This window comes from Chenopodium album, chromosome 7 (genome assembly GCF_948465745.1).
Source record: "Chenopodium album chromosome 7, dcCheAlbu1.1, whole genome shotgun sequence".
NCBI lineage: Eukaryota > Viridiplantae > Streptophyta > Magnoliopsida > Caryophyllales > Amaranthaceae > Chenopodium > Chenopodium album.
In genome coordinates this window covers 72,180,345-72,201,160 of record NC_137840.1, presented here as the reverse complement: position 1 = coordinate 72,201,160, position 20,816 = coordinate 72,180,345, and the positions used below count along the sequence as shown (strand labels likewise).

Sequence of the window (20,816 nt, the reverse complement as noted above, 5' to 3'; positions counted from 1 at the left end):
TAACCTCTTTTTGCTTTTCATTTTTTATTTTTACCATGACAAAAAAATTATATTTTTTTTTCCTTAATAAACATTTATTTATTTTATTTTTTTTTAATCTGTGATTGTTATAATTCAATAACTCGGAGTATTGCTCAAAACCAAATTGTAAGCAGTTTACTAGTTATCATTTCAATACGAGGTATATATATAATGCAACTTTAAATTAACTTTATTGATTATTTGTATTTACTAAAATGGCAATGTAGTGAAATCAAACACCTGATATGGATATGTTGTCTGATTGGACTAATTCCCTCAAAAATATATTAACTTTGACGGAACTTGATTTATACGAGCAAAACTATAGGCGCACAATTTCTCATAAAAAGATACTTCTACAAGGTACTCGTACAAGATAGGACTCAAATTGGAAAATAATTAAAATGCATGCATGAACATGTACAAGTATATTATTAGAAGGTCCATATGATCATCATATATACCGAAACAAGTTGTGTTTTGTTATTTTGTACATTTAACTTATATTCAGGAATCTTTTTATTTCCCTTCTCCTATCTTATGGCTTGCTGTATATTGTACCTAAATATCTTCTTACATTTCGACAAATTACATTATTTGAATTACTGTTGTGAATTAGGTTTCTGCCCTAGAAAATATTTTTCATGCTTTCTTGCTTTAATTTGGTAATGATTTATTAACAATAATGGCGTTAGACATGATCTAAGACGAACTAAGCTAGCTAGCACGATCAAGCAGCTGGCCGGCCATGACCCTTGGCTAGCTAGCTACGTGCTGCATGGCTCATCACTTGACCATGCTAATTAAGTGCATGCGTGTTTGCGAGTTTTTGTGACTTTGTGGTAGGGAAGAATGTTTATATTAACCAATTAGCATTTATAGCCCTTGTTTAATACTCGTACTATACAAAAATATGTTAGTAATACAATAATACTCGTACTCATAAATCTAGATCGAATTTAAGATTATTTTCTTTCCGTTGCAGTAATTTGTTAGTATAAATTAAAGAAACAATTAAAAAAAAAAAGTAGATAATACTATACAAAAATAATTATTATCATAATGTTCACTATCATATAACTTTGATCATCAATGTAAATATGATATTTTGATAATACAGAGTATTTACTAATTTAAAATTAATTTAACGTGTTGCAAAATAACACTTAAAATCTACTCCGTAAGATATATGTATACTTATGATTGAATTTATTTATTACAGTGATAAAGTAAAAGCTAAAGAATTACAAAGTAAAACTAAAATAGAAAGATTAAATTATAAAATTAGGGGTATGAGAAAAAGTACTTTTCCCAATTACCAAGAAACATGAAGATCTTCTAGATGAGAGCCCAAACAGTGTTAGAATAGATGAATAAAGATGTGATATAATGACCCTTAAGAATTAGCTCAGGTGGGAAGCTACTTGATATCACTTAAGGGAAGGTTTTGGGTTCGAGCCTCACCGTATGCAAAAATTCTTGTTGGAATACTCACCCATCATAAGCCATGTGTGCTACCCGGACCCAATCCAAATGTAGTGGGAGCTAAGCTCGGGTGATTCGGGTGGACATACATCCTTAAAAAAAATGTGATATAATAATGTTTAATTTGGACAGTCAAAAAGCAATATATTCCTAATTTGTTTTTTCATTCAGAAAAAACCCTATTCAAGGCCTGTTGAAAAGACCCTCCCAACATCCATATCCTTCAAAATGCCAACAAAAAGCAATTACCACTCTCAACCTTATTAGTATATTTCACACTATATTTAGAGATTTAGATAGTGACTTAATTCCAAGTGAACCTATTAGCTAGCTACCAATCTCTTTCCTATTATTTTTCAAGAGAGAATCTAATGATAGCTGCTAAACAAACGACAATGCCATTTTCCTAACAATTTTTATTTACACCTCCTCATCAATCAAGAGAATCGTCGTAATATGCTACTAATGGAACTTACACATAACCAATAAAGTATGTAGATGGTGAGGCTTGAACTTGTAGCATCGAAGTCACAAGGTGGATTCTCATCACTATCTCCACCGAGCTGAGGTTATTTGGTTTTAATAATCAATAGTACGTATAATATAGGGTATGCTTCATGTTGAGTTTTTGTTCTCTTAGCCTAAATAAGGTGTTTTAGTCTAAACTTTATAAAGTATGATCAGTTTGATTTGAATTTCACTAATAATATAATTTATTTGGTCTAATCTTATTATCTTATTCAACTAGCTAGATTTGATTGGCTTTAATTTTACGTTAATGTATAAGAAAAATATACTATTCCGTATAAAGTATAATCTTGTAAGATTTCTCTTGATATAATTTTAATTGTAGGGTCAAACAAAGACAATGTACGTCTATCAATAGTTAACAGGATGGCAGATTTAAAATGAATAAAATGAGAAGTTGTCTTCCTATTCAATTCCTAAAACATAAATGCATTTTACCAATGATGACTACATTCCGTCAACATTAAGCTGCAAATTAGATACTACATGCAATATGTACTTGAACATGAATAATGAAGAGGTCAAATTAAATTTTGTGAATGATTTCGAAACAGATGGAGTATAATACACATAAAAACAGCGGTTATATGATAAAAAAAATGTCATAATCCGGGAGAAAACCCTTAGCTTACTTATAAAATGGAGAAAATTCTTAGCTTACTTATAAAGATCAAATCGATTCACAATGCAATTGTCACACTTAATCATACAAGAGTACAAGACTGGTGCATAAACCTTGCAATTATTCTAGTAGCCCAAAAATGAAACACATAATGAATTGCTTGACCACTAAATACAAAGCTCAAGTAAATAATCACTTAAACATGAAATCAAAGAAAAACAGAAGTTGACAACTGATAGACTAGGAAACCAATAGAATTGTCATTTTCTTGGCCACGTGTAATTAACCCCATCCTCTTGCATCATTGATTTAATTACTTGTATGTACGAGTAAAAAATTTTAAAAAAAATCTGAATTTTGTTTTTGTCTAATTGTGTAAGAAATACTAACTCAAAATTCAAATATATAATATAAATAAAGGAATATTATATATCAAAATGACTCGAAATTAAAAATACAGACGTAAATTACATATGAAATGATATTTAGAATAATGTATGTGTTAATTCATATAAGTATTTATTATCCTTCTTTTTTTTTAATTCAAAAAAAATATCTATTCTTTCCACTTTTAGCTTCTTATATGCAAACCTTAGGGCTACATATATCTTTTTCCATTTTTTAATACACTTTATTTTATATTAAGTACTTCGTAATTTTTTTTTTTTTTTTTTTTTTGAAACCAAGTTAAATGGTGCCTTATATTAAGTAATTCATAATTCGTTTATTATTGTAAATGAATTTTTTAAGAATTATGATTTATGAATTTATATATATATATATATATATATATATATATATATATATATATATATATATATATATATATATATAGGGGGAGGCTCTCGTGAGAATTTTCTTATGTGAGAATTTTTCTTATGTGAGAACACTCTTTATGTTCTAAATTTTTACTCGTATGTTCTAAATTTTAAATCTGATGTTCTAAACTTTTCCCTAGGTGTTCTAAATTAAATCAAATGTTCTAATTTAGTACTCACATGTTCTAAACCATAAATTAGTGAAGTTTGATATTATAAATTTTAAATAACTTGTTCCAAAATTTTAACTTATATGTTCTAAATTTTAAAATGAGTGTTCTAAGATTTTTAATTATATGTTCCAGATTTTAAAGCGTATATTTTTTTACTCGTATGTTCTAAATTTTTAACTCACACTTTCTATATTCTATATTTGTTTGTTCTAAATTTTTAATCATATGTTCATAATCTTAAATCAGATGTTCTAAATTTTACTTATATGTTTAAAATTTCATAAAGCAGATTTTATAAATTTTTAATCACTTGTTCTAATTCTTAAATCAAATGTTCTAAACATATTACTCACATAGATGTTCTAAATTATTACTCAAATGTTCTAAATTTTAATTTCAGACACATGTTCTAAACTTTTACTCGTATGTTCTAAATTTTTACTCACATGTTCTAAATTTAAAATCAGTTCTCATATAAGTATGAATTCTCACATATGAACCTATTCTCACCGGATCCCTCCCCTATATATATATATATATATATATATATATATATATATATATATATATATATATATATATATAACAAAAATAATAATAATACTACGTAATAAAAAAAAATAAAAAAAAAGTGAGTAGCTGGAAACAACAGTGAAAAACACTCGATCTTGTGTCGAGTGATCATATTTCATTAAAATGAGTAGTATTTGGATTTGAGATATACAACCTAGTAGAGTCCAAAAAATGAAAGAAAGAAAGACGGACCCAATCAAGGCCCTACAAAAAAAAATTGTTGATGGTAATGACAATTTAAGTAATGATAAAAACTAGGGTAATTAGAGGACAAAAAAAATAATTATAAATTGGGACTCTTTTGATTATCGACTTATCGAGTCATATATAGACCCGTCATGTCTAGAAAATAGAATACTCTATAAGTCTTGACTTAATTAATTTCACATTCTATGGCATCCAACTCTCCAAATTAAACACACATTTAATTTGACCATTAAATATTTTTAAATTTTTTATACTCCGTATATATGATCACTATTATAAATTAATATTATAAAACACATTATTGAAACAGATTTAAGAAGACTAATGATTTCTTACTTAAAACGGAGTACTTACTTCATATTTAGTAGTGAAAATAATAGTCAAAGTAAAATCGAATAAGTAATATGAGATGGAATATAATTCTTTCACTATTTGATGGGGCTTGATTTTGACACTAAAATGTTTAAAATTATGTATATCTTGATTATGCTAATCTAGTAATCTTTAAACCATTTGTGTCTGGTACCTCCTTTTTCCAAATAATTAAAGTTTCATTTTGCAGCCTAAACACGGCCTATTAGTCAAATCACACTCCCATGATTAACAATTAGAGAAAGAATTATGCCCGTAATTTGCGTAGGAAATATCTAGATTTAACCTAGCTTAAAGAAGAAACGTTCAATTTTAGTAACAACCTAACGGCTAACATAACGGTTAACCCCCAAAGATTAAAAAAATAAAAAGTATTTAGTGCATAGGGAATGAAGAGTGGTTAGGGTATCTAAACTTAGTAATAGTTTAACTAACTAGTGGATCCCCAACTATTTAATACTCCATATTTCTCAACTATCTTACTTTGTTCTTCCACCAATGCAACTTCCTTCATATTTTGTTGCTTTCAACTATTTCTCCAAAAACTTCGCACATGGAAAAGTAGAGCAAGTAATTAAATACGAAGATGATGTATTATTGGAGGATAAACCTCCTTAATTAACTTGTGTATCTTCTTGACTTTGTTTTAATCTAATTTCCTGCCCCCGACTTTGCATCAAAAAAATTAAATTCAAAGATAGTATTCAATATTAAGCTCTTTTTTAAGAAATATTAAGCCCTCCTTGTTTAAATGGACTGAAATGTAGTTTTGTTGTTCAATAGAAAAAGTATAACTATACTTAATAAAGTTTTGTTTATGACTATACTTAACATGAAATGAAGTTTTGTTTATGACTATACTTAACATGAAATGAAGTCATTAAAATTTTAAGCTTACTACTTTCACTAAATCAATTTGTTAAATTGATATTCTTTAAACTAAAATGTTTTTGAAACTCACAAATTGCACAACTCAAGTTTTCAATTATAAAACAATATTGTTTGGTACTCGTAATAAAAGTATAAGAATCAAGTTAGAGCTTAATACTCCATAGAATAATTCTCATAATCTTGCTACCCAGTGATTAGGGTATTGAGGTAATAGTTAGCTTGTGGGTAACAATATTTAGTTGCTTTTATGAATTCGTGTTTTCTTATAAATTGAAATTCATTTCTTACTTAAAAGCATATCAATAACACGCACTTTGAGAAAGTAATTATCAAATTATTTATATACGCACCTCGTATCCTTATATTCTGTTCTCTTACAGTTGTTTAAATTACTTTGATATATTCGTATTTTATCTACTTTAAAAGGTGTGTTACAAGACTACGTAGCAAGTTAAGTAAAATAATAAAAACAGAGAGTATAATGTATAAATCAATAAAGATTGATAAAGAGGTGGGGAAAAGATAAGGTTGAAACCTAGGAAAAAAGATTTACAACTGATTTATCCTTCACTCGTGTGAAGTTAAAATCAAAAGTAACAATTAAGCAATTAATCAACCAAAAGAAGAACAGTGAATAAAAATGAAAAACTGACAAGAAGAAGAAGAAAAGAAAGATAATAATAAGTGGAACAGAACAAACTCCACTGAATTCCATGCAGCAATTATAACATTTCCAATTAAACCTCAAAAGTCTTCACAAATCTAATGATGTTATAGATTGCTCAATATTTCTCCTAGGTCCCACTATGTGTCAACCCTCTTTTTTATGTCTAAAAATTCTCTTAATTATTGAAGTAAAAATAAATTCTATTATTATTATTATTGTGATTTTCTAATATTATGCTTCATTTAAACCTTGATCAAGGTATTCATTAGTTGAGACTTAATTTTCAATCACCAAACTATGGATTTATTATACTATTTGGAATGTTCAAAAATGGAGGCAGGATAATTTGGATGTTGAAGTTTATTCTGATTTTATAGGAAGAAACTGTTGTTGTAAAACAAGGTCCTTTTTTTTTAGTGAAGTTTCTATTTGGATATAAAAAGAGGAAACATTGAAAGACTTTAGTGGTAGACTTGTAGAGATAGATTACAAGGTAGTCACCCTTTTAACCCCATGACTCAGACACCAAAGATTTTATCAAATGCCTCATCATTATTCTATATTATAAATAAAATAAAAAATAATTTTTAAAAAAATTAATAAAAAAAAAGGTGAGATTGGGTTAATTTGATAGACCAGTGTAATTGATTGAAGGCGCAAATGCAATTTAATGCTTAAATTGGAAAATAAAAATGTAGAATTAAAATTCTAAAATTGTTTAGTCATAGTAGGCAACAACTTGTAGCCGAGTGCCTGAATACTAGTAATTGACACTGTACTTGGTTGAGTTCATTTTTTTCTATTGGATCACAATATTAATTACTTTATTTTCACCTTTAAGAAAATGGGAAGAGTATGTCAAGAATAGTGCAAAAAAGCATGCATCATTTTCAATTTCAAAGCTTTCATACAAAAATTTGAGTTGTTCTTCTAATTTACCTTTTTTACCACACTTACAACCTGTTAATCCACCATCTAGAAATATGGAGTAAAGGATATAAATAAATAAATAAATAACCATTTGAAATTATTGAGTCGAATTCCGCTATATATTTCAGTCTCTCTAATGTGTTTTTTTGACAAGAACTAATGTGTATTGGGCTGATTGTTGATTGACAAAGTTTTTTTCAGGGCAAATCCAATCCAAGCCGGAAACCATGTAAGACGAAGTATGGTAGTGGATAGCCTTCTCGCATAAGTTGAAAGGTTAACATGACTAATGACTATTGTGAGTTTGTGACAGTGTGAGTGAGACTAGCTATTGTGGAAGTATGATCGAGCTACTTCAGAAATTCATTTACTTGTAAAAATAAGCCCAAGGCCAATTTTCGGGCTTTGGGCAGTATCATCAACTTTAACCCTTAAGCCTCCCAACTCACCAAGTCTACAAGTTTCATTACCTTCAATACCAGATTACTTCTCTTTCACATAACAGCTATCTAATTTCGCTTATTGGATTGGAACATATACAGAGTTACAGTCAATCCATCCGTCCAATATTATAAGAAAGATGGAAATAATTTACTGTAAGAAAAAAGAAAAAAAAAAATATGAAGGTAAATTTACACTAGGAGTAAAACAGTGTAACAAACCTCGTAGCAGAAGATTTACACAGGAGGTTCTGACCACCTCCTCTTAACCTCAGAATTATACCGGACCTCTCTGAGTTTCCCATCTGTTTCATAATCTCTTTCCATTACAAGGTTGATCCCTTCATCAGAGTACCACCCAACTCCAATGCAAAGGATTCCATCATTGTCGACATCAACATAAGCAGTGACACCACCTGGGAGCCAAAGAACAGCCACATCCTGCATGTCTATCATCTCTTCTTCCCCAAAGTAAGCAGGAATCTCTGGCAAGTTTCTCTTTTTCATGGTCTCCATGCAAAGATGAACAAAAGGAGGATTGTTGCTTATCTCTGCTGTTGTCTCGTCAGCAAAGATGGGTGTAGCACTCATCTCAAACACCTTCCATGATCCTGCAAGCTCTGATGGACGCGTTCTCTTTCTCTGAGAAAATGGCTTCATATCAAGCTCAACCTCACTGTTTCAAATAGATTCAAGTCAACGGACTTGTTAGACTTCAAGATAAGAAGTTCAATGAGTAGTATGAATGTACTTTGTAGAATAAGCCTACATTATGTATACTTCATACAAAGATGTATAGGGGCAACCCTGACTACTGCTCGTCTGCTACCCATATTATCAGTGTTCCACTGAGTTACATACAGAAGATCAACAATCCTACATAGCAAGCACAAGTTCTAACAACTTTAAGATGGCATTCTAGAGCAATCTCATCATATAGTAGACCAAATGTCCAAAATATGCAATAAACCCAATCATGTCTCTAGGTGGGATAAAATGGCAAAACATACAAATCTATAATCCCACTAACAATGAGTCATTGACTTGTTGTATCATAAACTGATTTCCTAAAATGAAGTTTTTCAAGAGAGTTTTACTGAATATCTTTTCTCATTATATCCACCAAAAACAGAGCCAATCCTGATTTTGAAGTTTTACAGCATAATCCTCATTAAAACCAATAAATCGATACATGAAATCTTTTATAAGTATCTATACAATGAGAGTATGATGTTAAACATATCTATAACTTACGCAATTTGAACTTTTTTTCTAAGGATAAAATTTCTATCACAAGTCATACTGCGTAGATACACAAATGGGAGCAAAGAGGAAATTGAATTGCTAAGGTGCTTTAGATTTATTTTTAAGAGCTGCACAGCACAGAGAACATCCTTCCTAGAAAAATCACATTAAAAAAGCCTAGAGTGTTTTGCTATGCAAAAAATTTCTTCACCAACATCAACAAACAGTGACAAACACAAATTTTTAGTACATGCATCAATTAGAATATAAGACCCCGAGCATATTATGCATGAACTTGTTGATCAATAATCCACTCACAGTATACCATGCTAACTGTTATAATGCAAAGAAGGAAGGCAAAGATAAACAGCATTCAGAAGTTTCGAGACCATATTTATTGGTTAGTAGACAACTTAAAGATGTAAAACAGATTTAAGAAGGAGGTCATAGGATCAGTCCAAAATTGCTTCACATCATAACTCACCCACACACACACACAAAAATGAACAAAATTAAGAGCAGAAATATAAGTCACTGATTATCACAAAATTCCAGCTAAATGTAAAACACTAAAACTCATCACGAAATTAGAGATAAAACAAACATGACAGTGATGTCTAAGTTTCTTCGCCTACTCAAGAACAAAAGAGGTACATGTACCTTTGCTCCTCAAAGTTAGCAGGACCAACCCATTGCTCTTCATATACAGCAACCCTCAGTATCTGGATGTCTGCGCCACCATTACTAAATTCAATAGTATGCACAATACGCAGTCTCTTGTGGCATCCTTTAACTAAACACTAAGAAAAAAACAAATAGAAACCAGTCAGACAATCACTCAAATATTATTCAGGGAAGCATTGTTTAAAAGAACACTATAAATCTTGGAGCATCTAGAGTTAAAAGGTTGACCAATGAACTTGAGTATTCAAATAACAGTATTATTGTTAGTACCAAATCACCAATCATAATAGATGCCCATAAACTTTATCAAACAATGCATTTCCTCACAGCATAATACCATAGGGGCATATAATTTGACATGAAGATTATTTACTCCAAGAATCAAATGTAAATGTAAATATCTTAAAAATGCAATATACTACCATAGCAACTGATCCCAAGAGAGAATGACAAATATCCATGAGTGCTATATGAATTGGGGTTCTAAATTCATGGGGTTATTTTATTGGCCAGTCCCTACAGCTAACTTTTACAACAAAGCAGCAACGTTTCACACAAGTATTTCATAAATCAGAACCTACTTGCTCAAACTTGAATGTTGGTGAAAGATAATACTCAGACTCATCAATGTCACCAACTGGAATGTCGACTGGTCCTCTAGAATAAGATCCATCCTGCAGAGGAAAAAAAATCATAGAACTTATCAGCCAGTAGGTAAAGAATCAAGCACACAACCACAGAATACTACTGAAAGCTAATACACTCCGAGGCTCCAAGCTAAAGGCCAATAAATCAAGCTTGCCATTCAAAGCCTACTCAATAATAAAATTTTGTAACTAAAGAGATCCATTATTGTTGACAATGAACAAATTAAAAATTCCATGTGCATCGAGCTCTTCATAATCATGTTTCCAGTTTGATATTGTTCGTCAAATTAGTAATGGTTAAGCAGGGTTTGAACGTTGAAAATTAAGCATTTTCCATATGTAATGTGGATAAGCTTCTTCCAGTATCAAAATTATAGCAGCCAATGTCAACAACTTCACATAAGGCACTGTAGTATAACATTCCATTAGTTATCACACACACTCCATCTACTGCAGTATAACATACTTTGTATTTTTAAAAAAAAAAAATAGTGATAATTGGGGGGGGGGGGGGGGGGGAGGATATATGGTGTAATGAGATCTACCTCAAAGAAAACAAGACCAGGTTCCAACCCCATGATATCCTCTTCCATCACATCACTCTTCGTAAAATCAAAAGACTCAAATTTCGGCAATATATGATCTGCCTTGCCCTTGTGACTTTTTTCTTTCATGCCACCATTGCCATTGTCACTGCCTCCATTTTCTTGTGCTTTCTCACCATAAGGATTTAGAGTAACCCAATTGGTTTTCCTCTGGACTTGAAATGTATTCTCTCCAGCTTGCGCAGCTTGGACACGAGAAAGAGTATAGCAGTCATACAAATACTCACTCTTACCTCCCAAGTCAACCGGCTCCATTTCAGCTGTGATTGGTGAAAAGATTGCTCCAACTCCCTTCCAAATCCCACTTAAACTACTCACAAATGTGTTCCATGCTGGTCGAATAACAGGCTCCTGAAAAAATAACCCTCATCAACACACATAAAATCAGTAAATAAAAGTCTTCAATGACCCCAACTGGCCCAACAGATCAACATAAATGCCAAAGTTTGATAGCACAACACCACCAAACAAACAAACAAAACACTCCAAGTTCATACTTTTCGTACTAAATTTCTTTGCACATCTTTTAAGCCTAATAGGCAATAAGACCAAATAATTTGGCCAGAAAATAATCTACTTCTGCACAAAATCCTAATCTTTCCAATGTATGTCACTTATGACTAACGAGTATCATACTACATCAGCAAAAAACCCAAAACCACAAACAATTTGGTTGTTACTAGACATAGAGTCAATGCAAACTCTAAGATAGACAGGTGTATACAACAATAGTCAAATTCACCTCATTTTCATCAAAAATACCCAAACATCTTTAAAAGACACCCCATATGGCCATATCTAATAACGAACGTTCTATGTCATCACAAGAGTAAATCATAATATGCTCCCTGGTTCGGTGGTTCCTAGTTCATACCAAGACATCTAATACACGTGCACGTGTGAGGAGGGGTGCGTATTATATAACCGAGGGTACACACACCTCACAAAACCACGAGTGTGACGCACTAGCCGGCAGATTATAGCGATCCTGGGATCACGGAGGATCACGGCACAGGCATTTTATTACCTTCTAACTACATCTTGATCATAATATAACACTCCCATTGTCTTAAACTACAGCTACAATTTGATCATGTGACACTTCCCCAAAACTAACAACACTACTTCATAGTACGAAGTTCATAATTCAACCAACCAAAAATTCATACAATAACAAAAATTCAAATAATTTGACATCAAAAATTCACAATATACTTAAAATTAGACAAAAATTAAAATGATATTATTAGTTACCTGAGTTTGCAAAACAGTTTCAAGCTCCATCAACATAGCACCAGAAACCATAACATTAGAGCCTTTAGCAACCTTCTTCACTCTCTTACCACTCTTCCCTCTTCTCTTCCTTCTCTTCCCTTTTTCTCTCTCCTTCTCTTCCGCCACCTTATTGTCGACGCTCCAAACATTGTCCTTCGCCTTCGCATCGACCTTCACTCTCTCTCCTCGATAATTCTCTCTCCTAGGGTTAGGGTTAGAGTCGCTGAAACTGCACGAAACCCTAGGATGATGATGATTCCGGTGAACGAAGAAAGCGGAATTTGGAATTGATTGGTGATGGAAGTGGAGAGAGTGATGGTGGAAGAGAGGGAATTGACGACGCCGGAGTGAAATTCCGGCGAAAGTGTTGGATGCGTCGAGAATTCTCGTCGGAGTTTGCATATCGACGGTGGAATTTCGCCGGCGGAGAACAGTTATTGTAATTAATCGACCTTATCTTTAAAAGAGGGAAATTGGGTCTTGTACTTCTGGCTATGGGCTAAAGGCTAATGGTGGATTGGTGTCATTGGTCTAGCCTCTTGGGCAAGTTATTGGACCCGGGCTAGCATTTAGCAATCTAGAAATCGTTTATGTGCCACGGAGATCTGCACTAACATTGCGTCACGTATTCACGGTTATTCCATGTCACTATTAATAACAAAAAAATATTTCACAAGCTTCCAACATGTGACCTTATGGAGATGAGATTATATTATTACGAGTATTGTCTTAGCTAATACTAATTCATGTCATTTACACACATAAATCAATATATGATATGCACAAAAAAGGGATAAAAATAATTATGTAGCCTAGAAAACACGCAGGAATAGCCTCAACAAAATAAAGACCATGTTGAGAGAGTTTTTTAGAGGTGAACAAAAAATCGGGGTGGCCCGGGCCTTAACATGATATCTCGTGCCCAAACCCGCAAAAAAAATAGCGGGTTTGTCGAGCCAAAACGGGCATTTTGGGTTTGGGCTTTTAACTAAATATAGATTTTTAAGCTTGCCCAAACTCGCTCTGTTTTCGGGCCGAGCTAATGTTGATCACCTTTAGATTTTTTTTTACCAACAGCTTCTTCATTATATTTCTAGCAATCTGGCATTTAGCAAAATAATACTCTTTCTTCATATTTTCTTACTTGTTTGGATCAATTCTCATCACCCTTCTAAATACTAGAAAAAAAAATCATTTGACCTATTTTGACTAATATTTGTGATTTATATATAATTTAAAAAAACACAAATCAACGCATTATTCGACTTAGGGCCTGTGTTTCTTCGGCTTAATTTTAGTCCAGATCCTAATTTCCTCCTCACATAAACAATTCATTTTAGTTCAGTTCCAATCAGTTCATTTTAGTTCAATTCATATTTTCCTCCTCACATAAACAATTCATTTTAGTTCAGTTCATTTCGGTTCTTAATTTTCTCCTTACATAAACAATTCAGTTCAGTTCAGCTCCAATCGTTTTAGTTCCTAATTTCCTCCTAACATAAACAATTCATTTCATTTCAGTTCAATTCAATTCCTATTTTTCCTCCTCACATAAACAATTCATTCCAGTTCAGCTTCAATCAGTGCACTTCAGTTTTATTCCTATCTTCCTTTTTCACATAAGCAATTCAGTTCAGTTCAGCTCCAATCAGTTCAGTTCAGTTCAATTCCTATTTTCCTCCTCACATAAACAATTCATTTTAGTTCAGTTCAATTAAGCTCCAATCAGTTCAGTTCATTTCAGTTCCTAATTTTCTCCTTACGTAAACAATTTAGTTCAATTCAATTCAATTCAATTCCTATTTTCCTCCTCACGTAAACAATTCATTTCAGTTCAATTCCTATTTTCCTCCTCACATAAACAATTCATTCCAGTTCAATTCCTATTTTCCTCCTCACATAAACAATTCATTTCAGCTCAGCTCCAATCAATTCAATTCAGTTTAATTCCTATTTTCCTCATTACATAAACAATTCAGTTTAGTTCGGTAAATCAGAACAGGCCCTAAGTAACCTCGCGAAAACGTACTAATCGACTGAGTAAACCCAAAATAAGTAATCCCTGTCCGACTGAGTAACCCCGAAATAAGTAACCCTTGATCGACCGAGTAATCCCTACATAAGTAACTATTGCCACAAAAAAAAAAAAAAAAAAAAACAAAACAAAACAAAACAAAAACAAAAACAAAAAAACACCGCTTATAATCTTATGGATACCTATCGGAATTGTTTCAATAAATAGATAAAAGAAAGTAATAAAGAAGGACTTTACCGACATTTCCCACTCCACCAATCTTGCTTTAATTTGTCTTATTTATACTTAAATTAAATTATTACAGTATTGATTAAGGCTTGATTTACTTTACACTGCGCTTATACTCCCTCCGTTTCATAATGTTAGTCCCATATAGAATCAATCACATAAAATAAGAAAACAAATATATTTGGAATCTAACATTAAAGTACAACAGATTTTATAATTAGTTTACCTTATTTAACTTTTTTTATTTTTCATTAGGAAAGCACAAGTCATAATTGCATAATTTAAGGTAAAAATTTCCCTACTTAGAGTCATGTCATCAATCCACAATCAATTAAAGTAAAAAAAAAATCAAGTCATAAATGAAATATATTCAATATGGGTAGTACTTTTTGAAACGCCCAAAATAGTATATGGGACTAACATTATGAAACGGAGGTTATTTTTTTTATTGATAATCTAGCTTATTTGTTTTTTTTTTTATGAGTAAATCATATAACTAATATATAAAGCTAAACTTTTAGTCAGACGACGAGATAGCGACACTTGGCGTTCCAACTTTTCGCCAAGTGTCGCGCCACGTAGGGTAGACTTATATAGAATTCAATTTGTATGATAAAAAAATTAATTTAGAATTCTATTTTCAATCAAATTTGGATATAATTTTAGGATAAAATTGTTAATTTAGAGTTTTATTTTCGATAAAGTACCAATATTTCATATGTACAAATTAAATTATAATTTTATAAAAAAAAATTATTACACTCATAAATTATCATATAAATTTATTTTTTTGTATCATAGTATTTTTTTGCAGCGAAAGAATTAGCTCATAATGCACCACATCCATTATTTATAATATATTCTAATCAATTAACTAGAGTCATTTTGGACAGGGTCATTATTTTAGGTTACGAGTTAAGAAATGTTTTTTACCAATGTTATTATTAGTCATTGCATGCCTACTATATAGTTTAAATCATCACAAAAACACATCAATTCCTAACTAATTTTATATCAATGATATGTTTTAAAATTTGACATATAGATTAAAAATCTATCTTAAAATTCAATAAACAACCCGGACATCACACGGGTACCAAAACTAGTTTTTTTTTTTGAACCAACACTAAAATATGTTCATGGAATGAACAAAGCCTCTATTCCAAAAAAAAAAAAAAAAAAAAAAAAAAAAGAAAAAAAAAAGGGAAATTATAGGTCAAGTGGTAGAAGCAAAAACCCTCCTTGTACCCTTTGTTAACAAAACAATAGCCTCCGCCTCTCTCCTTCTCTTTCAGTTAAACCTGCTCGCAGCCGACGACCATACACCCTCCCCGCTTCCGCCTCGACGACCATCACTCACCGTGCTTACCTCTGTAAACCCACTGTTCGTACCTTCATTTTCTCTCTCCTCCCCTTTTTTTTTCACTTTTTATTTCACTTATTTTTATTAATTTATCCCCCATTTTTGCTCCATAAATTCAATCTCGAATTAAACCTATTTAAGCATCTAATTAGTATAACAATTCCATTCTATTTGATTTTATTTTCGTTGATTTATGAATATTGATTGTTACAGTTGTAGAAATGTTGGAGATTAAAACAGCTAAAACTCACAGAGGTAGACGAATTCTTGAGAAACGAGCCCCTAAACTTGTAAGTTATGTTGAGATTTGCTATAATTTCCCCATTTTTTGTGTAGTATTTTGGTGGGTAATTTCTGGAATTTGTTGATTTGGGTAGGTTGAAAATGAGAAGAAGACATTGTTTGTTCATGGTACAAAAACAAGTAATGTGCTTAATTCAGTTTTAACTGAGCTTTATCATCTTAAGAAGGAGAATTCAGTCAAGTATACTAGGAAGAATGACAAAATTAGGCCCTTTGAAGCTGGGGGGGAGACTAATTTGGAGTTCTTCTCTCAAAAGACTGATTGCGCCCTCTTCGTGGTGAGTACAACGTTTATTCGTTTGCTGTTAAATTTCTGATATTGTCCCATGTTTATATAAGTACCTATTGTTCGTGGAGTCGTGGAAAATGGTTGTGTATATTGATGTGCACCTTTTGGGTTGTGTTGTATTAGTTTTTGTTAGTGCTCATTATACGTGGTTAGACTGTTAGATTGGTATTTGAAAATAATGATGTTAACACATGCTTGCTAGTATTGATGCACTTCAGTTAGAAATTTATTGTCAAACATTCTGTAAGAGGTGTGCCGTTTACTATAGCTGTGCTGCCAGTGTAAGTTCGTTGGCGTACTTTTCAATGCGTATGGCATGGCGTAGTACAACATCTACTTGCTCTTATGATAGTCTCTTTTCTTCGAAATTTGTGGGCTTTCCACGTTCGTCAAGTGTTGGGTTGACTAACCAAGTAAATCAAACTAATCAAAGCCTAGCACTCAACAATATATATGAAGGAATATAATAACATACAATCACATAGTCCTTGGGTCATATCCATTCCTTACACTGCTCTGCTTCTGCATGTAATGAAATTAAAACTTCTGAACTTCCAGGGTGGCTCTAAAACTGTTAGCAAGATAAAATTCCATAAAGAATATGGACCTTGCTAAATCGGTGGGCTTGGATAATTAACCACATTGAACTGCAAGAAGGCTTTATAATCACTATCCTAGTGGTCATGAATCTTGGGGGGTGTTTGCATAGTCACTTGGATTGATATTTGCTGCAAATTTTGTCCCCCCGCATCAAGTGGTGCAACAATTTTTGCACCCCAAATCCAGTGTTATTGCAAATTTTGTACCCCAAAATCCATTGTTGCAACAATTTTTGTACCCCAGAAGCCCCAGTTCCATGATATTATTAACTTTTCGTACTTTAAGACACACAAAGTATAATTCAATTGGGGCTTCAACTTGTACAAAATTATAATTCAACTTGTAAACAATTTTGTGTTATGTATTTGAAGTTTGAAACTACATTCAAGTATACTTTTATCGGTAACAACTAACAAGTATGTTGATACTAGTGGCATTTCCTTTTGAACGAACTGGTATAGAAGTAGTGACATTACTTTTTGGAACGGAAGTGTGAGATATAAACTTATTTCCATGCTTATCGAAACATGAGCTTAATTTCGCAAGTGCATGGCTAAAAGTTTATATCCTTTTGTTTCAAAAGTGAATGTCATTTCTTCTGTATTTGGTCGTTCAAAAAAGAAGTGTATTATGTCAAAATTGTAGAGCATCGTCCTAATGCCTTATATGGCAATTATTGAAAGAATTCTTGCCATTGAAAAATCTCTAGATCTTAAGAATTTGTGTGCCCTGATAAAAATGAAGGACAAAGTATTTTGAAATACTTTAACAACATTTTTAAAAGTAATTTGATGTATGTGAAGTTCAAAAAGAAGTCTTTTTGGTTTGCTTAAGTGAGTCTAGTTTGGTTTTTTGTGAGTGGAGTTTAAAAAGATAAACAACTTTCTTCTGGAAAACTGATATATTGACATTATTTTTGGGATGGAAGTGTGTGCTATAAACTTGGTTTTTTAAATGATGACTACATGTTATGACTAAACTTGTCAGTGCTGCGTTGCATCTATATTAGGTCTTAGAAAAAGAAATGTAACTAGTCTAAATTGTGGACAGTCACCATAATCTCATGTACTGGTAAAGGTTGAAAGAATTCTTGCTAATTGAAATATTCTAAGGTCTCAATGCTCTCTGTTCTCTGTATAGTCAGTTCTAAGTTTCCCTGTAATTTTATGTCCTTTAGTTTCCGGACTTTGCCCCTCTCTCTCCAATCTCCATATAACTGATGGAGAATTGAGAAGTGGATGTCTGTGTTCCTTGTTTATTTTTTGTGTTAGTAGTGAAGCTTTATGTTGGGTGAGGCTCCTATCTTTCATGGAAAAGGTAGTTATAAATTTAGCTATATTGTTACCTCACATTTTTATGAATTGGAGCTGAATCAGGCTTACAGAGGACCTTAAATTTGGTATTGCTTGTTAATGTGGTTTTGCAAGACAAAAGTAGAAAATTTGTTACTGATATACACTCTATATTGAATAATACTTTTGTATTGTTTTGCAAGTTACTACTGAAGCCGTCTGAAGGCATGCTATTAGCCTATTATCAGCTTCTAGATGTTTATTGTCTCATCGACCAGCTAATTCATTTGTTTGTTTAATTGCTGTTTTGCAGTTTGGTTCTCACTCTAAAAAGCGGCCTGACAATCTTGTTATGGGGCGATTCTATGATAATCACGTCTATGACCTTGTAGAAGTTGGGGTTGAGAATTATAGATCACTCCAATCTTTCTCATATGATAAAAAGATTTCCCCGAAGATGGGGTCCAAACCTTTAATAGCTTTCATTGGTGAAGGATTTGAGAGTGTTGACGAGCTGAAGCATTTGAAGGAAGTTCTCTTAGAATTGTTGAGAGGGGAGGTATTTTCTCCAAGACCTTGAATATATTTGTTATAATTAATTGTGTTTACTATGGTGGCATAATATGTTTGTTGAATACAACTTTTGCAGGTAATCGAAAATTTGAATCTTGCTGGAGTTGACCGAATTTACGTATGCACTGCTATTTCTTCAAATAGGGTATACCTCAGTCACTGTGCTTTGAGACTAAAGAAATCTGGAACTGTTGTTCCAAGAATGGAATTGGTTGAAGTTGGCCCTTCCATGGATTTGGTAGTCAGGCGACATCGTCTTCCTAATGAAGGTTTGAGGAAAGAAGCTATGAAGACTGCCCCAGACCGCACAAAGAAGAAGGTCGGCTTTACTATATTTCCGCATCATTCCTCTGATAAGGCCTAATCGCTAAATGAAAAGAAAAAACACTAAAATCATTTTTTTTTTTTCCCTTTTCTTTTTAATGCCTTTAATTCATTAACCTTTGCGTTTATTAATTCTTATAATGCAGTTGAAAAATGTCAAAGGAGATCCTTTACTGGGCAAGACAGGAAAGATTTACATTCCAGATCAGAAGGTTAGCTTAACTCATTTCCATTTTAATTATAAAACATCCCTGTTATAGTGTTACATGCCAAACATTTGCAATTTCATGAAACAATCCGTGATTTCCAACAATCTAACATCTAATCTTTGATATTTAGTTGGGAGACATGGCAATTCCTTACAAAGCCAAGGGAGTAAAGAGGGAACGCCGAGAAGCCAAGAAGAACAAGGGGGATGCGGACACACAAGCTTCAAAAAAGCAGAAGGGAGAAGAAGTTTCTACCTGAGACGCCTGTCACGCTTGGCAATCACAATTTTGACTTGTAATCACAATTATCCCAACTCTAATCAAAAGATGTTTACTTTTAGACATGAAAACTTTGAAATTACAGAGCATTCTTGTATGAGGTTTATGATGATGGATGCGTGTGGACCAAAAGAAAGAGACTTTTTTGAGCAACTATATATTATGAGAATAGATATATGATCATGCGCAAACAAGAAGAAGCAAAACACTTTCGGTGGGGTAAATGGGGTGGGGTTTTAGCATCATATCCAACATGGTGTATGTTATCAACAACCCATGTGATAGAAACCCTAGCTTCTCTAGTTTAAAGTAGTTATGTTCTTTTGTATTGTTACAATCTATTGCAATCCCAAACCTAACTATAGATCATTAGATCCTCTCACTATCATTAGTACACTCATGGTGGTGCCTATGCACCTAAATCTATCATGGGGCATGCCGCAATGTTCCGTGTTTGCCTTTTCAGTTTTATTATTATTATTTATTTTTGTAATACCGTGATTTTGCTATTTTTCATATTAAGGTAAGCACAACTATCCTATCAGGCTAGAACCTTACATGAGTCAACTCGCCCTGGATTAGTGGTCTAAGCACTTTAGAAGTGGGAATTAGGGTTTCCAAACCTCAAAGTTAAAAATTACAATCTATACAATTAGTCTTAATTATGTTTGATATAGAGTACATCTTTCTCATCATATGAGCTTATGAGGGGAACATCTTTATGTCTATGATAATAGAAAGGTTAACTTCATTGGTCCCTATTGAGCTTTAGACTAATGTGTAAAGATAGTCTTTTACTCAATAATGTAATGGCTATTTGCATTTTATTGTATTGAGTTTGCATATACCTTGACAATACTGTTTGATTGAAAATACTGATCATTAAAGTAAGTTATATTATTTTACACCCTCTATTATAAGTCATGAAAATACTCTCATTTCTCATTTGTACTTCGTACTAATGAACGAGATATATTTTCCGTGTATTAATAACATATAATTAATCTTTAACATAAATATCCTACGAAAAAGGGACAACTACTTTGATGACGATTGATTCATTGCAGTCTCATCATAATATATATTATGACTACAATTAGTACCTCCCTATCGGACAATTATCTCTATTAATATTAAT

General features: G+C 32.2%; 2 protein-coding genes across 2 annotated transcripts; one reads left to right on the top strand and one right to left on the bottom strand.

The window, feature by feature from the left end:
* Positions 1-7,740: 7,740 nt before the first annotated feature.
* Positions 7,741-12,707, bottom strand: LOC145639450 (uncharacterized). Its single transcript, XM_081690689.1, has 5 exons — positions 12,163-12,707; positions 10,849-11,259; positions 10,238-10,330; positions 9,633-9,772; positions 7,741-8,403 (listed from the first exon to the last, which is right to left on the bottom strand). Exons 1-5 carry the CDS (start codon positions 12,583-12,585, stop codon positions 7,965-7,967), a joined length of 1,506 nt encoding a protein of 501 aa, XP_081546815.1. The 5' UTR covers positions 12,586-12,707; the 3' UTR covers positions 7,741-7,964.
* A 2,988-nt stretch (positions 12,708-15,695) lies between these two features.
* On the top strand, positions 15,696-19,831 carry LOC145638403 (ribosome production factor 2 homolog). The gene is made up of 7 exons (XM_081689372.1): positions 15,696-15,830; positions 16,023-16,099; positions 16,187-16,390; positions 18,607-18,852; positions 18,943-19,185; positions 19,337-19,402; positions 19,530-19,831. Exons 2-7 carry the CDS (start codon positions 16,031-16,033, stop codon positions 19,656-19,658), a joined length of 957 nt encoding a protein of 318 aa, XP_081545498.1. The 5' UTR covers positions 15,696-15,830; positions 16,023-16,030; the 3' UTR covers positions 19,659-19,831.
* The last annotated feature ends 985 nt before the right edge of the window (positions 19,832-20,816 follow it).